Genomic DNA, 18,002 nt, shown 5'->3' on the forward strand with positions numbered 1-18,002 from the left:
CTCTCCTCAGATGCCCGTGCGCGTCGGTGCCCCCGCCCCCGGCCGTGGCGGAGCCAGGCCCGCCCCCCCCCAGGGGAGCGGGTGCTCTGGTGTGGAGAGGGGGCACCGAGGCCTTGGGACTAGACCCCCCCCAGCGCACCGCGGACTCTCCACGGGCCTGTGTGTGACCTTGGGCCGCAGGGTCCTTGAGCAGCCCCCGTGGGGGTGGAGGGCCTGTCTCCCTGCTGCTGCGGGGAGGACCGGCCAGGGGCTGGGCTCAGGGCCAGCCCGTCGGGGCCCAGTGAGGATCGGCTCTTATTCCTGTTGCTACGGCAGAGTGGGAGGTGGGGGCCAGGGGAGGGGAGGCCTCGCCCCACACTGAGGTTTTCCTGTCTGCCCTGTGCATGCGGAAGGCCACACGTGACCCAGCTGTACCAGCATGTGTCAGAAAAGCGCTGGCCCATCGTGTACTCGCCTCGCTACAACATCACCTTCATGGGCCTGGAGAAGCTGCACCCCTTCGACGCTGGAAAATGGGGCAAGGTGATCAATTTCCTAAAAGGTATGCAAAGCCCTCCACCCCCAGCCCTTCCTCACCCCCTGCTTCCTTGGGCCCACCTGTCCTCCCACACATCTCGAGAGAAGCATCAGGACCTCACCCCCAGCTGCAGACCTCATACTGCCTTCTGCCCCTGGCTGTCAACAAGATCTTTGCAGTAGAGTCCTAAGCATGATGTGTCTTGTTTCACCCTGGTTCCTGTCACTCCGGACATGTCCTGTGCCTCTGCCCCAGTAGAAGAAGAGCTCATTAAAGCTGAGCATAGGAGGCTGGGCACAGGTGGCTCACGCCTGTAATCTTAGATACCCAGAGGGCTGAGATCAAAGTTCAAAGCCAGCCCAGGCAGGAAAATCTGTGAGACTTTCACCTCCAATTAACCAGTAAAAGCCAGAAGTGGAGCTGTGGCTCAAGAGGTGGAATGCTAGCCTTAAGAAAAAAAAAAAAGTTATGGGACAGCACTTAGACCCTGAGTTCAGGCTTCATTACTGGCACACATACACAAAGCTGGACACTTGGAAGCTGAACTTTGGAGGAATCCAGTGTCCCTTCAGCCTCGCTGATTAGGAAATTGGAGCTGGAGCAGTTAGAATATGGACAGTGCCATACAGCTACTATGTGGGATTATGGTCTGGAAGTCAGCTCTGGGACCAAGATTCCTGGCTCATGTTTGGACACAGCTCCAGTGGAGGCCCCATTAGGAAAGCATCATTTTACCTGTGATCTGATTTGGGGGGAGTTTCCCTGCATCAGGATCCCTAATTTGGGAAAAACAGGAAGTATGTCTGGCACAGGATGAGATGAAGCACCCCTTCTGACTACAGTGTGGAGCAAGTGTCGCCAGCCCACCTTTAACACCAAAGCCCATCTCCCTTCTAAACAGACCTAGAGCAAGTGGTGGGCTCTCCATCTTGCAAAAATACCATCAGCTCAGAGATTAGTAATACTGTGCTCCCATTGGATTTTTCATTTCTGGTTCTTCTATTTATGGTGAGGGATACTGGTTTTCTGATTACAGTAGTGAGCAAACTGAACACTCAAAGAAAGAAAAGCTGAAGTATAGAGAACATGAATAATAGGTGGCGATGGAGGGAATCATCCTGCCTCTCGCCTGCGGTTCCCGAATGTGTGCCTCCTGCCCTGTCCTTTGCCCTTCTTCAGCCCCTGTATCGCCCAGCAGCCCCCCAGTGGCGTTCCGTGTCTTCCACTCCTGGGAGACAACAGTTGTCTCTGTTCCCTTCTGTCTTCTGGGATGAGGGTGGAAGGGAGGTGGGGCCACATGGCTGGGGCCTTGGGTGCTATACCAGGAGAGGAGCCAGCCCTCTACGGGAAGCACTGGAGACCATGGGGTGTTATAGGAAGGGAGCCCTGCCTGGTCTGTATGTGGAAAATATTTGCAACCAGTTGGTTTCTACCAGGCTTGATTTCTAATCACGACTCATTGGAGCTGGCGATGTGTTGAGAATGCAGAGCATTCTGGTCTAGCCTCGTGGGGAAGGGAGACACTGCCTGTTCTGGGCCTCAGTTTCTTCTTTAGCAAAATGGTATTTGTGAGGGCCGTGGAAACAGCACAGGCCTCCAAGCATAAGCTGCGGTCTCCCTTGGGACCTGGCCATCCCCCTTCCCCCCACTGCATATTGTTACTGATTCTACCTCTATTTTAAAAACTAATTTAAATTGGTTTTTAAAGGAAATGTGTCATCTGAGTGGGGACAGGCAGTTTTACTTGCTTTAAATAGAGGCTGTGATCAAAACAAAAGAAATGCAAGGAAAACAAGCGTAATCCAGCACTGGTGGGGTCTGGTTCTTGTAGTTCAGCCCTGGCTGTCCTGATGTCCACTGGCCACGGACTGGCAACTGCTGTTCTTTGCTTATAAGGAGAGGTAAGCAAGGGTAGGTCAGGCTGTACAGCAGTCACCAAGGTTCCAGATGGAGGCAGAGGTATGAGGAAGAGTGTGGCTCACTTGAGAGGAGGCCATGTTCCCTTCTGTCTTCTGAGGATCAGGGTGGAAGGGAGGCAGAGCCACATAGCTGGGGGCCTTGGGTGCTGTGGTGACCATGTGTCGCCTGCCTGTGGACGCCATCCTCTCACACCTGAGCTCACCCGGTGGCTGTGGGCAGCTTTTGGGACACACAAGGGTTGCTGTGAGTCCAGTATGCAATGTCCTGGGCCGGGGAGTCTGGCCATCATCCACACTGGCCTGGCTGGCAGCCTGTTGTGGGAGGCCTGCAAGCCAGCAATGCCTACCTCACCCTGGGCCTGGGGCTGCTGAGGGTGTACCCGCAGCCTGGGGGGAAGGGGGCGGGCTTGAAGTAGCAGCAGGAAACAGCAGCTTACTTTGCGGTTCCAGAGGAGAAGCTCCTGGCGGACAGCATGCTGGTGGAGGCGCGGGAGGCGTCGGAGGAGGACCTGCTGGTGGTGCATACAAGGCGCTATCTCAATGAGCTGAAGGTACAGGGTGGTGATCAGAGGAGGGGAGCCTGGCAGGCAGCATGGGAGTCTATGCTGGATAAAGACCTCCCTGTCTCAGGGTGTACGAGAGCAAGGATGACCACCGGTGGAAGTAGAACCCTCTAGAGACTGGGGGCTTCTGCATCAGTGATTTTCAACCTCTGCTCTATGGACAGGCCTCACAGAGCTCTGCCTGGATGACCACTTTGGTCTATTTTTATACTGGGCTCAGTTTAAGTTCCAGGTCTTCTTGTAAAGACTTGTTGCAAATGGTTGGGCTAAAGACTGGTTTGGAACTCCCCCTGGGGTCTGGCAGGGAGAATAAAAAAGCAGGCCGGAGGTATCTGGGGTGGATGGCAGAACTGCCATCCTCCCCACGTGGGTGTCTGCCACAAAGCTCCTCTGTGGGCCCCACATGACCAGACCACCCAGCTTTCTGAGAGAAATGTGAAATGCAGGCACTTAGATGATGTTCCCTGATTCCTTCATGATGCAGCTCTAAAGTCTCCAAGCCCTCAGCAGCCCAAACTGGGTCTTCAGCTACTGGGCTGCACTCTCTTTCTGGGAGGGGGGAGTGTCCACTGAGCTCCCACCAGAGCCCACACTCAGTTTATCCTTCTGTGCGTGAGGCAGGAACTGGCATAGGGGTATCAGAACCTTCAGCAGCCAGCCTGAGCTAGTGGGGGTGGCGTCAGGTGTGCCACAGGTGCTCTGCCCCCAGGCTTCCTGGCTGGACTTACCATGGCGCAGAGCCCCAGTGGATGCTGGAGTTGAACAGTGCCCTCCACTCAGTAGGAAGAAAAGCCACGGCCCAGAACCAGGCTGAGCCTGCTCAAGGGCACCTGGGCAGTGGGTCGGGCCTGGGGGAAGCTGCCAAAGCATCCACCCAGTCTTCCAGGGTTCAGTCATAGCTACTGCCCTTCCTCCTCCTCTATCCGTCCTGCGCTGTGGCAGTTCTGCATGGAGCTGTGAGCTCCTGAAAGAGTACCAGAAGGAGGGTGCAGCTTGGCTCCCAGGAGACAGAGGTGTGTGAGGCATTGGCAGAAAGCCCGGCGCTGGCTGCCCTGGTTTCCTGGGGCCCGGGCATGCGCAGTCACAGTCCACAGTCCAGGGGGCCAGGTCAGAAGGGCATGCTGCCTGACTGCAGAAGGTGAGGAGCGTGTGGGACCCAAGGCTCTGAGTCAGGCAAGGGCAGAGCAGAACAGAGTAAGGCCAGGATGAGGCGAGAATGAGGGGATAGGGTCTAGCACCACCCCAATTTACAGGCTCTTAGGGGAAATTGCAGGGCAGGCTGCATGCCTTGCCCTGCCCCCCCCCCAATTCTGAGAGCAGCATCTTCTGTAATAAGAAAAGTAATTTCAAAAGCATTAACAGGTAGTGTCCCAAATAGAAAATCAAGGGCCAGGGCAGGAGAATCCAGACCTGCCAGCACAAAGGGCTCCACGGGTGCCTTCGAGCTCCATGGCAGCCAAAGCAAAAGGAACAAGATCGTTCCTGTGACACCCCAGGCCTGCCGGCTGTAGAAGGGATATGGATTTTGTTCTGGATACCGTGGACAGTCACAGGGTGAGGGGGGGGGAGAGGGAGGGGGGGTGGGAGCTGTCCCTGACACTCAGGTGTGACGTTAGGGCTCCAGCTCAGAGTGGCCCCCTCTCTCCTGCCTCTCTCCACTCTGCCCCTGCACTGATGTGGCCTTTGCCATGGATCGATTGATCATTGAAGGCAGAATAGTGACCTGTTGTTTGCAAGGTAACATCAATGCAGGGACATGAGCATATTGAGCACCTGCCATGTGCACGGCCCAGTGGAGGGGGCAGCGGGGCTGGGCCAGCACTGGGGCCTTGTCTTCTGCTGATTCCAGGGGACTCTGCCCTCAGGAGCAGGGCAGTGTGTGCAGCACCCAAGAGCTCGTCCCTGCATACTGCGTGCGGCTCATGGCGTGTCTGTCAGAGGGGACCCAGTGAGCACGGCACTCTATCCAGTGCCGTGGGGGCACAGAGGACATCAGAGCATCCATGTCCCTTTTCTTGTGGTGTGGAAAGCAGTCCAGCCCCTGATGGCAGGCCTAGCTCACAGGTGTGAGCCACTGACACCCAGCCAGGCTCCATCATTTGTTTTTTTACGTGTGTGTTGGTACTGAGGCTTGAACTCAGGGCCTCAATCTCTCATTGGCCTTTTTGCTCAAAGCTGGTGTTCTACCCCTTGAGCCAGGTCTGGATAACTTTTCAAGTTAATTTTTGAATATGGTATGAAATGAAAGTCCAATTTCTTTTCCCCTCCCTGTTTTCTTCCTTCCCTTCCTTCCCCTCCCCCTCCCCTTTATGATTGTGGACATTCAGTTCCCACAACACCATTTATTAAAGACTGAGTTTTCCTCAGTGGATGTTCTTGGAAACTTTGTAGGAAATAAAATTGGACAAAAATATGGACTTATTTCTGGACTTTCTTTTCTTTTTTATTGTAAAGGTGATGTGCAGAGGGGTTATGTCAAGGTAATGAGTACTTTTTTTCTTTTTTTTTTTTTTTGGGTCTGGTTGTGGGGCCTGAACTCTGGGCCTGGGCACTGTCCCTCAGCTCTTCAGCTCAAGGCTAGCGCTCTACCACTTGAGCTACAGCGCCACCTCCGGCTTTTTTCTTTTTGCTTATGTGGTGCTGGGGAATCGAACCCAGGGCCTCATGCATGAAAGGCAAGCGCTCTACCACTGAGCCACCTTCCCAGCCCCGAGTACTTTTTTTCTTTTGATGTTGGTCTAGAGCTTGAACTCAGGGCCTGGGCTCTGTCCCTGAGCTCTTTTGCTCAAGGTTAGCACTCTACTACTTTGAGCCACAGCTCCACATCTGGTTTTTGAGTGGTTAATTGGAGATAAGAATCTTGTGGGGACTTTTCTGCCTGGGCTGACTTTGAACTGCGATCCTCCTGAGTAGCTAGGATTACAGGTGTGAGCCACCGGTACCCAGCTAGCTCGTTCGTTCATTCGTTCGTTCCTTCCTCTCTCTCTCTCTCTTTCCTTCCTTCCTTCCTTCCTTCCTTCCTTCCTTTCTTTCTTTCTTTCTTTCTTTCTTTCTTCCTTTCTTTCTCCCTCTCTCTCTCTCTCTCTCCTTCCTTTTTCTTTTTTGTCGGTCATTGGGCTTGAACTCTGGGCCTGAGCACTGTTCCTGCACTTTTCAGATCAAGGCGAACTCTCTACTACTTGAGCTACAGCGCCACTTCGGTTTTCTAGTAGTTTATTGGAGATAAGAGTTTCACGGATTTTCCTGCCTGGTCTGGCTTTGAACCATGATCCTCAGATCTCAGCCTTCTGAGTAGCTAGGATGACAGGTGTGAGCCACCGGCGCCCAGCTTCTCTCTCTCTCTCTCTCTCTTCCTTCCCTCCCTCCCTCCCTCTTTCTCTTTCTTCTTTCTTTCTTTCTTTTCTTTCTTTCTGTCTGTCTGTCTGTCTGTTTGTCATGGGGCTTGAACTCTGAGCCTGGGCGCTGTCCCTTAGCTCTTCAGCTCAAGGCAAGTGCTCTACCATTTGAGCCACCATGCCACTTCCGGTTTTCTGGTGGTTCATTGGAGATAAGAGTCTCATAGACTTTCCTGCCTCACTGGCTTTGAACCTCGATCCACAGATCTCAGCCTCCTGAGTAGCTAGGATTCCAGGCATGAGCCACTGGTACCAAGCTTACATTTCTTTTTTAACAGTATTACCTCTTGATCTGTATATCTATTATGTCAGTACCATACTATTTTGGTGACTGCAGCTTTGTAGTAGGGGTAAAATGTAGAATTGTAATCCTCTAGTTTTCTTCTTTTTTCAAGATTGTTTTGACCATTTATGGTCCCTTAAGATTCCTGTGAATCATAGGACCAACTCCTTGATGTTTTGTAAAAACTATAAGTCTATATAGGTCTCTAGGAGTTCTGCCATCTTAATGAAACTTGGTCTTCATGTGCATAATTGTGGACTATTTCCAGGTTAGTTAGGCCTTCTTAATTTCTCTCAGCGATGTGGTAGTTTCCTGCAGTTAAGTCTTGCACTTTTTGTTTACATTCTGTTGAGACATTTTTATTCCTTTTGGTGCTATTATGAATGGAATTGTCGTCTTAGTTTCCTTTCTAGTGCCTAGGAATGTAGCTTATTTCTGGATGTGTATTCTATATCCTACAACTTTGCTAAATGTATTTTTCTAGCTTTAATAGTTCTTGTGTGCACGTTCCTTAGGGTCTTCTATGTATAACATCACACTACTGGTGAGTAGAGACCATTTTACCTCTTCCTTTACAGTACAGATACTGCTGATTGATCGATTTCTCTTGCGTAGTCAATCTGCTAGAACTCCAGACTGTGTTGAGTAGAGATGGCAAAGCAGGAGACTTTGTGGGAAGCTTTTAGCCTTACTATTATCACTGTGGGTAGTTGGTTTGTTTTTAATAAATGCCCTTCGCCATACTGGGAGGGTTTTCTTCTCCAAGTGTGTGTAGTGGTTTTTATGCTGGAAAAGGGTTGGGTTTTTGCCAGACTTTCTCTGCACTTGCTGAGGCATGTTCCTGTGTTCCCTTCTGGCCCTTCTCTCCTTTTGTGTGCTGTTTCACTGGTGGAAGGGACTCACCCAAGTTGGGGGCATTCTGAGTGGATTTGCAGCCCATCCCTTTCCCTAGAGCATTTCTTGTTTTGAACCTCTGTGGGCCGGGGGTCTACCTGAGGGAGTCAGGTGACCCAGTGTGCACTCTTGTGAGTACTTTTGGACCTGAATGGTTAGGACAGTAGGTCCCAAGAGGGTCCTGCATTTTGTGGCACCCACAGAGGCTGCTTGGTGTGGAGCTTTGCAGTGGAGAGGCTGGAGGCCGGCTCCTGGTGGCTGCGGGGCACCTCACTCTTCATTCAGCCCTGTGTGATGGCTCGTTCCTCAGAGCAGAGACACGTCAAGTGGAGCCAGCATCAGAATCACTGGACAGCTTGTTACAGCCCAGCGGGCTTCTGGGCCCACTTGTTCCTGAGGCCTGATGTCCAGGGCGGGCTTTGAGGGTCTGCTTTCTTCACACATTCTTAGGTGACACTGCAAGGAGCAGGGCCACCGGTTGGGAGCTGGGTGACTGTGATGACAGGCTGCGGAGGATGCTGGGCACTTAGGAGCCCACAAATCCCAGGAGGACTACTTCCATTTTGAACCACAGTGCCACTTCTGGCTTTCTGGTGCTAATTGAAGATACTCATGGGCTTTCTGGCCTGGGCTAGCTTTGAACCAGGACACTGAGATCCTAAGTAGCTAGGATTACAGGTGTGAGCCACTGGCTCCTGGCTTATTTTTTTTCCTGTCCCTGGAGATACTAAAGCAGTCTGGGACAGCACTAGATATGGCTCTTTACTGCTCTGTATGACCTAGAAGCTCACATGACTGGTCCTAGTTCTGCCTACTTCTCTTCATTCTGGCCTTGCACCACTGCCCCAAGTTGCCTTTCCACCTTGACTCTTGTTCACTGTTCACCTGCAGGGGGCGCCTCTTCCACGAGGCCTGTCTGTCTGTCTATCTCCCTCCTCACACATGCCCTGCTTCTCAGTCATATTTCTTCCCATGCCCACATCAGGGCTTGTTCACGCTGCTAGGCCCTGACAAAGTGTTTACAGCGAGTGTCTCCAGACATCAGCCAGGCTCCGTCTGCTCCTCCTGGGGCTGCAGGAGAGCCCTGTGCGTTCCCAGCTGGGCAGATGATGGCGTCTGCTGGGGGCTGTCAGTACTGTGGTCTGGAGGCCGGGGAGCACGCCCTGCCCCTGGCCTTGGAGCACATGTGTCTGGCTGTTCCGTAGACCCTCAGCAGCTGGGGCAAAGACCGTGGCCGGAGGAAGGAGATGGAAAGGCCCTCCCTTCCAGGCCCCAGCGGCCTTTTCTTTACTAGGGGTCAGCTGAACGTGTCCTCCTCAGACATCCTGGCAGCTCTCTGCTGCCCTTGTTCTGGGCACAAGAGGGCAGCCGCGCGCTTCCAAGTGCTTCCCAGTGCTGGGGAATTTGGACCTTGCTCTGAGAAATGCGGACTGCTTTTCTCTGCACCCAGAGCCCAAAGCTTGGCCAGCCCAGTGGTGTGGGGATGGCTTGGCTCTCATTTCTAACCAAAGAAGTATGTCCAGGGCAACTGGAGAGCATCCCCGGGCCGGGCAGGGGCTGATTTCCATTTCTTTCCACAGTGGTCCTTTGCGGTTGCCACCATCACTGAAATCCCCCCTGTCATCTTCCTTCCCAACTTCCTCGTGCAGAGGAAGGTGCTGAGACCCCTGCGGACCCAGACGGGAGGAACCATAATGGTAGGTGGGGGAGGGTGCGGACACAGCTCCCTCCCCTCACATTCCCTGCCCCCCTCTCCGCCTTGTCCTTCCTCCTCCATCTAGTAGTTGAGCAAAATCCCAGCTATTCCCTCAGACCCGGCAACAAGGACCCTTTCTGCGAAAAGTTTTCTATCTGGGGAATTGGATCTCCCCCCCCCCCCCCTCACCCCGTGCCTCCCCCCCTCCCCGCACCATTACCGTATTTGCTAGTATATAAGGCCCATCTCCACAATCCCCACCACCACAGGGTATATTCTACCCCTGGGGCCCTAAATTATGTATTCCTGCAGGATTACAGCAACAGGTCTACCATATTTCCACGACAAAACATGCTCTCCCCTCCCCCACCACAAAAGCCACCTTAAAGTCCTCAGTTCACTGGGATGAGTTTCTTCCACTTCTTGCAAGTCACGTAGGGCCTCTAGCTGTGTGCCTCCTGTGCCAGCCGGTCTGGTGCTGACTTTGCTAACTGACCAACCGTGCTGGTGGGTGAGGGGCCCCGGTACCTCACTGCAGCTTCTTCCTACCCCAGAGCTGGCCAGGGGAGGGATCAGTGGGTGAGAGAAGGGACTGGTCGCCTGCCCTCACCCTCTGCTTGTCTCCAAGGCAGGGAAGCTGGCTGTGGAGCGAGGCTGGGCCATCAACGTAGGTGAGTGCTTGGGTCTGCGCACCTCTGGCTGGCTTGAAATGGGTCTGGGGGAAGGGAGCACCAAAAGGACCCCGAGCCCTGCAGCCTCCTCAGGTGGACCTGCAGCCTCCTGTCTCTCTGTCCAATGTGGGACCTTGTATACAACTCCTGGCCCAGCCTTTTACACACACCCAATGACTCCCCTGCCCCTTCCCATAAGTCTGTGTGGAGCGATTCCCACCTTTGTGGGGCTCCCCTGGAAGACTTCATCTGCATCCTTGGGCCCAGGTCAGCATACAGCATCAATACTTCCTTCTCAGGTCCTAAGGGAGACTCCTTATAATCCAGTCCCTCAGGGTGGGTCCTGGGAGAGCTGCACACACGGGAGTCCCTGTCACTGCCCCTCACGGAGCACGGCGTGTCACAGGTGCACAGCCCCTTCCCTCCCAGCCTCTGGGTTGAGCTGCATAGGTGTCATCAGGCCATCTCACCAAGGAGGAACTACACAGAGCCCCGGAGCCCCTCCCCGCCTTCCCCGGAGCCCTGAGTCGCCCCAGAACCTCGAGCTCCTGGCTCTTCTGTGAGCTTGCACGGCCAGCCCGGTTCTCCTGCTGCTTGGCATCCCCAGGGATCCAGTTAGGTCTGGCCCAGGGTGGTGTGCTGATACTCAGTTGCACCAAGGAGTGATTCATGTCTGTGTCCACAGCAAGGGGCCTGGGGCCTCTGCCCTGGGAAGTGTTGTGGCCTGGTTGAAGTTAAGAGGCAAGACCTGAGCCGTCCTGGGTCTGCCATCACCTGGCTGTGTGGCCCTGGGCAAGCTACTGAGCCTTTCTGTGCCTGAGTCTGCGCAGGGGTGAATGGGGCTGTTGGTGACTTCATCCCCTTCTGGCTGTAGGGAGGCCTGAGCCGAGCCCAAGCCCAGGGGCCTGTGGCCTGGGGGTGGAGACCCGTGCCTTGTCCCTTTTCTGCAAGTTCATGTCTGTGGGTGGAGACTTGTCCCTTGTGTGCACTCTTGCTGGCTGGTGGGGCTGCCAGGGAAAGGCTCGTGGGCTCCAAGGCTCCAGGCTGAGTCTCAGGTTTGAAGGAAAAGTCATCCCCTTGGCCTTGGGCAGCCATGGCCAACCGAGCCCACCCTCCCAGCCTCCCCAGCTTCCTCAGCCTCCCCAGCCTCCCCTAGCAGAACCAGGGCCCAAGGCAAACTGGCTCTGGACCACCTGCTTCCCGATGGTGACCACAGGGCCGGCCCAGCTAGGTGGGCACAGGAGCGGCTCTCTGCCATGGGGATTGCGAGCTCCCTGTGCGGGGAGTGGTTGTGAGTGGACACTTGTGGTCGGCGTGCCCGGGTCTCCCCGAGAGCTGGCCCTTGCTCTGCACTGGTGGCTGTGGCACAGAGCTGCCTTGTGGCCCGTGTGCCATGCCCAGGTGCAGCCTGGAAGCTGGAAGGGGAGGACGGGGAGGTTGGGCAGGGGGTGCCTAGACCCAGCCAGACAGTGCCGCCACCCGCCCTCCACAGGGGGCGGCTTCCACCACTGCTCCAGCGACCGCGGCGGCGGCTTCTGTGCCTATGCTGACATCACGCTTGCCATCAAGGTGTGTCTGGGCTCCCGAGAGCCCTCCCCGGGGCCCCAGAGGAAGGAAGCGGGACTCAGGGTAGAGTGGTCACAAGCTAAAACCATGACCGCCAGCACCAGTCCCGTACTCCATGACTGACGCCGTGCTGCGCGTGGTGTGGGCCAACACAGCCCCCATCTACACAGGGTTTTCAGGAGCCGGGGGGGCCAACAGACCTGGCATTGGGGCTGATGGTAGAGCAGGAGGCCGTGGCAGGGCAGAGGAGGGAGGGAGGCTTCCTGGAGGAGGGGGCACTGGCCTTTGTCTTTGGAGGGAGAGGCAGAATTTGGGGGATGAAGTTGCAGGGCTGTGGGGCTTCCCCTCATGTCCCAGGGCATGTGGGGAGCTCAGAGTCTGCCCTCCTCCGGTGTCCTCTCACTACTGGCTGCACACACCTAGGCAAGCGGTGTCTACCTGCTGGCCTGCACACCGAGGCCATACATCCCCTGCCTGCCCCTCGCTGTCTGTGGAGTCCTCATGCCTCTCCTCTTCCCTGGCAGTTTCTGTTTGAACGGGTGGAGGGCATCTCCAAGGCCACCATCATTGACCTGGATGCACATCAGGTGAGTGTCCCAGGAGCCCGTCCCCCACCCCACCATCGGCTCCCCTCACACGGGACTCCTGCCGTCCTCCGTTCCTGCTTTACTCAAGCTGGAAGTGCGCACTGCATCCAGCCATGGGGAAGGGCCTCCTCCTCCCTCTTGAACCCCGGGATCCTCCCAACACTGGTGGTGCCTCTTCCTAAAGCCCAGTCCGGTTGTGCTGCGTCCTCTGCTGTGAGTCTCAGGTGCCTGCCTCCTGCCCTGAGCTTGAGAGGCTGTGGACCAGCCCCAGTCACAGCCTCGGGTCCTCGGCCCCGGAGGCCACCAGAATTCATAGCACCAGGGATTCTGAACACACACAGTCACAGTTACACAGTTCTATGCACACACATACAGTCACACACAGTCGCATGAATACATACACGTGCACATACACACCCACACACATTCATGTGAACACACACATGTACACATACACAGCAACACAAGTCACATGTACACACACTCACATGTACACATACAGTCACACAAGTCACATGAACACATACTCACATGTACACATACACAGGCACATGAACACATAGTCACATGTACACATACACAGTCACAGTCATACACAGTCACATGAACACAGTCACATGAACACGCACTCATATACACATACATACACAGTCACATGAACACATAGTCACATGTACACATACACAGTCACAGTCATACACAGTCACATGAACACAGTCATGAACACGCACTCATATACACATACATACACAGTCACAGTCATACAGTCACATGAACACACATGTACACATAGTCACACACAATCTCACATGTACAGTCACACACACAGTCACCTGAACACGCACTCATATACACATACATACACAGTCACAGTCAGTCACATGAACACACTCACATGTACACATACATACACAGTCACACAAACATACATGTACACACAGTCACACAATCTCAGTCACATGTACACAGTCACACACAATCACACGAACATGCACTCACATGTACACATACACACAGTCGAAAAGTCACACTCACATGTACACATACAGTCACACAATCTCAGTCACATGTACCCAGTCACACAATCACACGAACATGCACTCACATGTACACATACATACAGAGTCACACAATCAGTCACATGTATACACAGTCACACAAACACGGACTCACATGTACACATACATACACAGTCACACAGCCACATGAACACACATGTATATGTGCACAGTCATACACAACCTCACAGTCACATGTACACGCATGTATATACACCATCACATGAACACACATGTGCACATACACAGACACAATCACAGTTGTATAGTCACATATACACATACTTATATGTACACATACATAATCACGTAGTTGCACAGTCACGTACACACAAGCCACACTCACACATATACACATACACAGTAACATAGTCATACAGCTACATGTACACTTGTAGTCACAGTTACACGTACATACATAGTCACAGTCACATGTATACACACTCACATGCACACCCATACAGTCACAACACAACACATGTACACAATGCACCATCACACATACGCTCAGTCACACATGGGCCTGCACAGTTTGCATTCCTCATTCCTGGCCCACCTGATCCCACTATAGGCCGAGGGTGGAAGGCTGGGGTTCCTACCACCTCAGTTTCCATGGAAGATTCTCTTTGTGCTGCCAGAGGCCCTGGGGCCAGGTGTCAGGTCACACCTCAGTTGTGCAGCTCCCTCTGGGAACGCCTCAGGTGTGGGGGTACTGGGGTCCCGCGGTACCTGCCATCGCGGCGGCCATGTCCTTCCACAGGGCAACGGGCATGAGCGAGACTTCATGGGTGACAGGCGCGTGTATATCATGGATGTCTACAACCGCCACATCTACCCTGGGGACCGCTTGGCCAAAGGTGAGCTGTGTGCCCAGCAGGCCACCCTGCTCCCAGCCAGCCCCCAACCCCTCTCGGCACTCCCCGGGAGCTGCTTTCTCGGCTCAGCTGGAGGAATGAAAGGTCCCAGTGAACTAAAGTCAGGTCCACTCCAGTCCTGCGTGGTGACAGGGCCCACAGCATTTCCCGCCCCACACACTGGACTATTTATGTCTTCCTCCCAGAGGCCATCCGGAGGAAGGTGGAGTTGGAGTGGGGCACAGAGGACCAGGAGTACCTGAGCAAAGTGGGGAGGAACATAGAGAAGGCGCTCCAGGAGCACCTGCCCGACGTGGTGGTGTACAACGCTGGCACCGACATCCTCGAGGGGGACCGCCTCGGGGGGCTGTCCATCAGCCCAGGGGTGTGTCCCAGCACCCCCTTCTCAGGCAGCCATTGGGGGAGGCTTCCCATCAGCCCAGGGGTGCATGCCAACCCTGGGGACGTCCCTGGGCTCCAGGCGTGCTCTGGGAGGCAGGGAGCGGCCGCAGGGAGGGAGGGAGGACATGTCAGGGAGGACAGGGACTGAGGAGTCGGGGTCTGAGCCTGCCCTCCCCATCCCGCACAGGGCATTGTGAAGAGGGACGAGCTGGTGTTCCGCGTGGTCCGAGGCCTCCAGATTCCCATCCTCATGGTGACTTCAGGCGGGTACCAGAAACGCACGGCCAGAATCATCGCTGACTCCATCCTGAATCTGCACGACCTGGGCCTCATCGGGCCCGAGTCTCCCAGCGTCTCAGCACAGAGCTCAGACACGCCGCTGCTTCCCCGCACTGTGCCCTGACGCCGCCGCCGCTCAGTTCTCCCTGCCCGCCGCGCCCCTTGCGAGCCGCCCTCACTGCTTAATGTCGTCTAACTTCCTAGGGCTGCGGAGGCAGCACAGTGAGCCAGAGGGGCAGAAGGGCCGGGCCTGGCCGTTCCTCCATTTCCCCCGGGCTGCCCAGGTTCTCTAGGCCGCTTGGCGTGGCAGAAAGCAGAGCCAGTTCCAGGGAAGCCTCTTCATGGGGTGGTGGGCAGATGGGCACACCCGGAGAAGGACAAGGAGGGCCCGGAGGTGTCATGGTGACTGGTCAGGCGGAGGAAGTGACCATCTCTTACTTTCTGTTGGTGTGGAAGGGGCCTCCCTCCTCGCGAGGGCTAGTAGGGGCAGGCCCGGCCAGAGCTGCGAGGCGCAGCCTCAGCCCGCCCTGGGCTCCCACACAGCAGGCAAGTGCCCTGGGTGGGTGTAGGGGCCTTTGGAAAGCAGTTTGGGGGCTCTCACAGCTGGGATTCCCCACAATAAAGCAAAGTCCGGGCTTGCCGTGAATGGGGTCCTGAGGATTCTCACTCACGTACTCCCTGCCCGCCCCCCCCAGTCTCCCTGCTGGGTCCTGGAGGTAGTTTTAGGGGAAGAATTCTTGGCTCACCAAAGGGCACTGGTCCTGGAGGAACCAGGTGGGGAAGGCAGAGGAAGTGAGGCCTGGCCGCTTCAAGTCCTGGGAGGGCTGCTTGCCCAGCGCCGTCTGCAGATGCTGCGGCCCCAGGAGGGACTTCCTGGGGTCTGGAGAAGCGGGGTAGGCTTGGGGGCTGCGGTCTCCACCGGCCTCCCCCAGAGTGCCCAGTTCCCACCGCTCCGTGTCCATGGACCCAGGTGTATCTGCCCTCTGTGCTGCTCTGAGGGAGACATTGGGGTCCTCCAGGAAACTGAGTGGGGGGAGTGTGCGCCCTCCTAGCTAGTGACTGCCACCCTGACCAGAGGCGAAAGGGGAGAGGAGGGAGTGAGTCAGCCAGGCTGTGTCAGCCTCAGTCAGCCCCACGCAAGACACTCGTGACCTTCCCTGCTTCCATGGTGTTTCCCATGCCCCCTATGTGGGAGGGGTCACAGGTCACCCCAAATCTTGACCTACTAGGCCAGACCCGAGGCTCTAACATTGCACAGCGCCACCCCCTTGCCATGTCCTCTGTTGGACTCGAGGTCCCCACCGGGACAGCTTGTCATGGGGTGTCTCTGCCCTAGAGCATCGTAAAGCGTGGTTGGACTGGCCGCTGTGTGTTCTCACAGTGACCGGTCCCTGCCTCCCAAGAACTGAAGGAAATAAAGGTTTAAAATTCACAGAGCAGAAGACCTGACTTGGGGCAGCTGTCCAGGGGGTAGGGGCCCAGGCCCCGCCGCCGCCGCCTCCAACACCAAGCCGCACAGCTGGCTGCAGGCTGGCGGGGCCTGGGGAAGGCCCTGGGGCTGGGGCTCTGCTCTCCATGTGGCCTGGTAGAGAGAGCTTCCAGCGGGAAGCCGCAGTGCCCAGCTGTGGGAACCCCCCATGGGGACCCCAGGGAGTCCTAGTGGAGGAGGAGGCAGACACAGGAAAGAATGCCCCACCAGACGCCAGGGCATAAACAAAGGCTGGAGCCGGCCAAGCTCTCCCGGCCTAGTGGGACCCCTGGGCAGATCTGAAGGAAGCCATTTGGGCCGCCTGCTCGGCGCCCGAAGCCACACATTAGGGGTAGGGCCAGGACCACTTCCAGGCGGCTGCCCTTGAGCGGCATCCATTCAGCCCAGTTGGCCCGGCCTGGGGACGCCCGCCACCCAGAGGGGCGGCCACCTGATGGCCAGGGAGGCGGCAGCTCAGCCTCACCACGCCTCACCAGCTGGGTGACTGCCTCCCGGTGCCTTGCTTTGCTCCTCTCTAAGATGGGGTGACAGTGACATTTGTCAAGTACTGAAGTAAAGCGTGGGGTGAGTCTGCCAGGTACCTCACCAACATGGTGAGAAAACCTGGGGTGACATGCCCGGTGTGTGACATGACCTGGGGTGACATGCCCGGCAGTGGTGTCCGACAGTGCCAGGTGCGGCCCCTGCAAGCCCTCCCTGAGGCCGGCAGGGGTGGCAGGGCCAGGTGGAGGGCAGGGGAGACAGGTGGGGGAGGGCAGGGAAGAGGAAGGGGGATGGGTGGAGAGGAGTAGAGACTACAAAGGCTGGGCCTTGGAAATGCTGTTCAGCTGGGAAACACACTGAGCTTCCTGAGGGCGTCTGCCTTTCAGCTTCAATTTTCCAAGTACAAAGTGATGGCTTTTAATAAAACGGAGCGGGCAGCTGCGCGGGGCCTGTGGATTGGCATAGACAGGGCTGGAGCCAACTGTCCTGGAGACCACCTGTTCTACCTCGCGCCATGGGGCTGAGGGGGCGGGGGCTGCGGCTGGCCGCCCGGGCGGGCGAGGAGGAGGAGGCCTGCTGGCGCCCGGGCTTTGCACTGGCTCTTTGCAGTCCGATTGCTTGATGGACCAGGGGGGCTTGAGGCAGGACCCACCTTCTGGAGGGTGGGGCCTGTGCCCGGCACGCCCTGCAACCTGGGAAGTCTGCCCCCAGTCCTCCTCCAGCCTGGGCAGGACCCCTGACTGCCCTGCACTGTCCAGAACTCATGACTCGGGCCTGCAAGCATCGCCCACGCCTGACGGCAGCGAGGCAGAGCGGAGGAGCGCCACTGCCACCTGGCAGCGCGGCGGGGCGGCGGGACGTGTGCTCTCCTGGGGGCTGAGTGGCAGTCGCAGAAACACAGGTGTGGGGTTGGGCAGAGTGGGCTAGTGTGGGAAGTACCCTCCGGGCTCAGTCCTCTCTCCTCGCTCCAGGCAGAAAAACAGGCACCAGGGAGCCAGAGGGCAGCGGGCGGATCAGAGTAGCAGGAGCTCTGCCGCCAGAGCTGAGGTCTGAACTTGAGGCCGCGCTGGGCCATTCTGTAGGCGCGCGCTGGGCTGCGATCCTACCTGCGGCCTCCCGGCCCCTCGGCCCTGTGGTGGGTGGTGTGGCCTCGTCCTTGTGTGGCTGTGCTCTGCAGACGAGGTGAATGGGGTGTCTTTGCAGGGTCTTCTGGCCAGGGAGGTAGAGGTTGGGCTCCTCAGAGCCTGGCACCGGCCGGCCGGTGCTTGGGGGCGGGCCGGTGCTGGACTCCCCTCCTACCAGGAGGGGAGCCATTCTGGCTGGGTAGCTTCTGGAACCTGCCGGCT

The 18,002-nt window shown here is 56.4% G+C and overlaps 2 protein-coding genes across 2 annotated transcripts in view; one reads left to right on the forward strand and one right to left on the reverse strand.

Moving 5' to 3' along the window:
* The window catches only part of Nup210 (nucleoporin 210kDa), a 90,421-nt gene extending 89,978 nt beyond the window's left edge, over positions 1-443 (reverse strand). Inside the window, exons 1-2 of the mRNA XM_013010323.1 lie at positions 415-443; positions 169-306 (exon numbers count right to left, since the gene is read on the reverse strand). Of these exons, the coding sequence (XP_012865777.1) occupies positions 169-306; positions 415-443 (167 nt within the window). The remainder of the gene's footprint in view (positions 1-168; positions 307-414) is intronic.
* Hdac11 (histone deacetylase 11) lies at positions 148-15,371 on the forward strand. Its single transcript, XM_013010591.1, has 9 exons — positions 148-541; positions 2,887-2,987; positions 9,152-9,268; positions 9,896-9,938; positions 11,431-11,507; positions 12,029-12,091; positions 13,910-14,006; positions 14,210-14,388; positions 14,593-15,371. The coding sequence occupies exons 1-9, from the start codon at positions 475-477 to the stop codon at positions 14,806-14,808; spliced, it is 960 nt and encodes a 319-aa protein (XP_012866045.1). The 5' UTR covers positions 148-474; the 3' UTR covers positions 14,809-15,371.
* The last annotated feature ends 2,631 nt before the right edge of the window (positions 15,372-18,002 follow it).

Source organism: Dipodomys ordii, unplaced genomic scaffold, assembly GCF_000151885.1.
Source record: "Dipodomys ordii isolate 6190 unplaced genomic scaffold, Dord_2.0 Scaffold12, whole genome shotgun sequence".
NCBI classification, from domain to species: domain Eukaryota; kingdom Metazoa; phylum Chordata; class Mammalia; order Rodentia; family Heteromyidae; genus Dipodomys; species Dipodomys ordii.

Excerpts from the sequence above, each read along its gene's own strand:
- Hdac11 (XM_013010591.1), top strand. The coding sequence starts at position 475 with ATGGGCCTGGAGAAGCTGCACCCCTTCGACGCTGGAAAATGGGGCAAG. Across the intron at positions 9,939-11,430 it reads AGGCTGGGCCATCAACGTAG|GGGGCGGCTTCCACCACTGC; the intron begins GTGAGTGCTTGG and ends CGCCCTCCACAG. Across the intron at positions 11,508-12,028 it reads ACATCACGCTTGCCATCAAG|TTTCTGTTTGAACGGGTGGA; the intron begins GTGTGTCTGGGC and ends CTTCCCTGGCAG.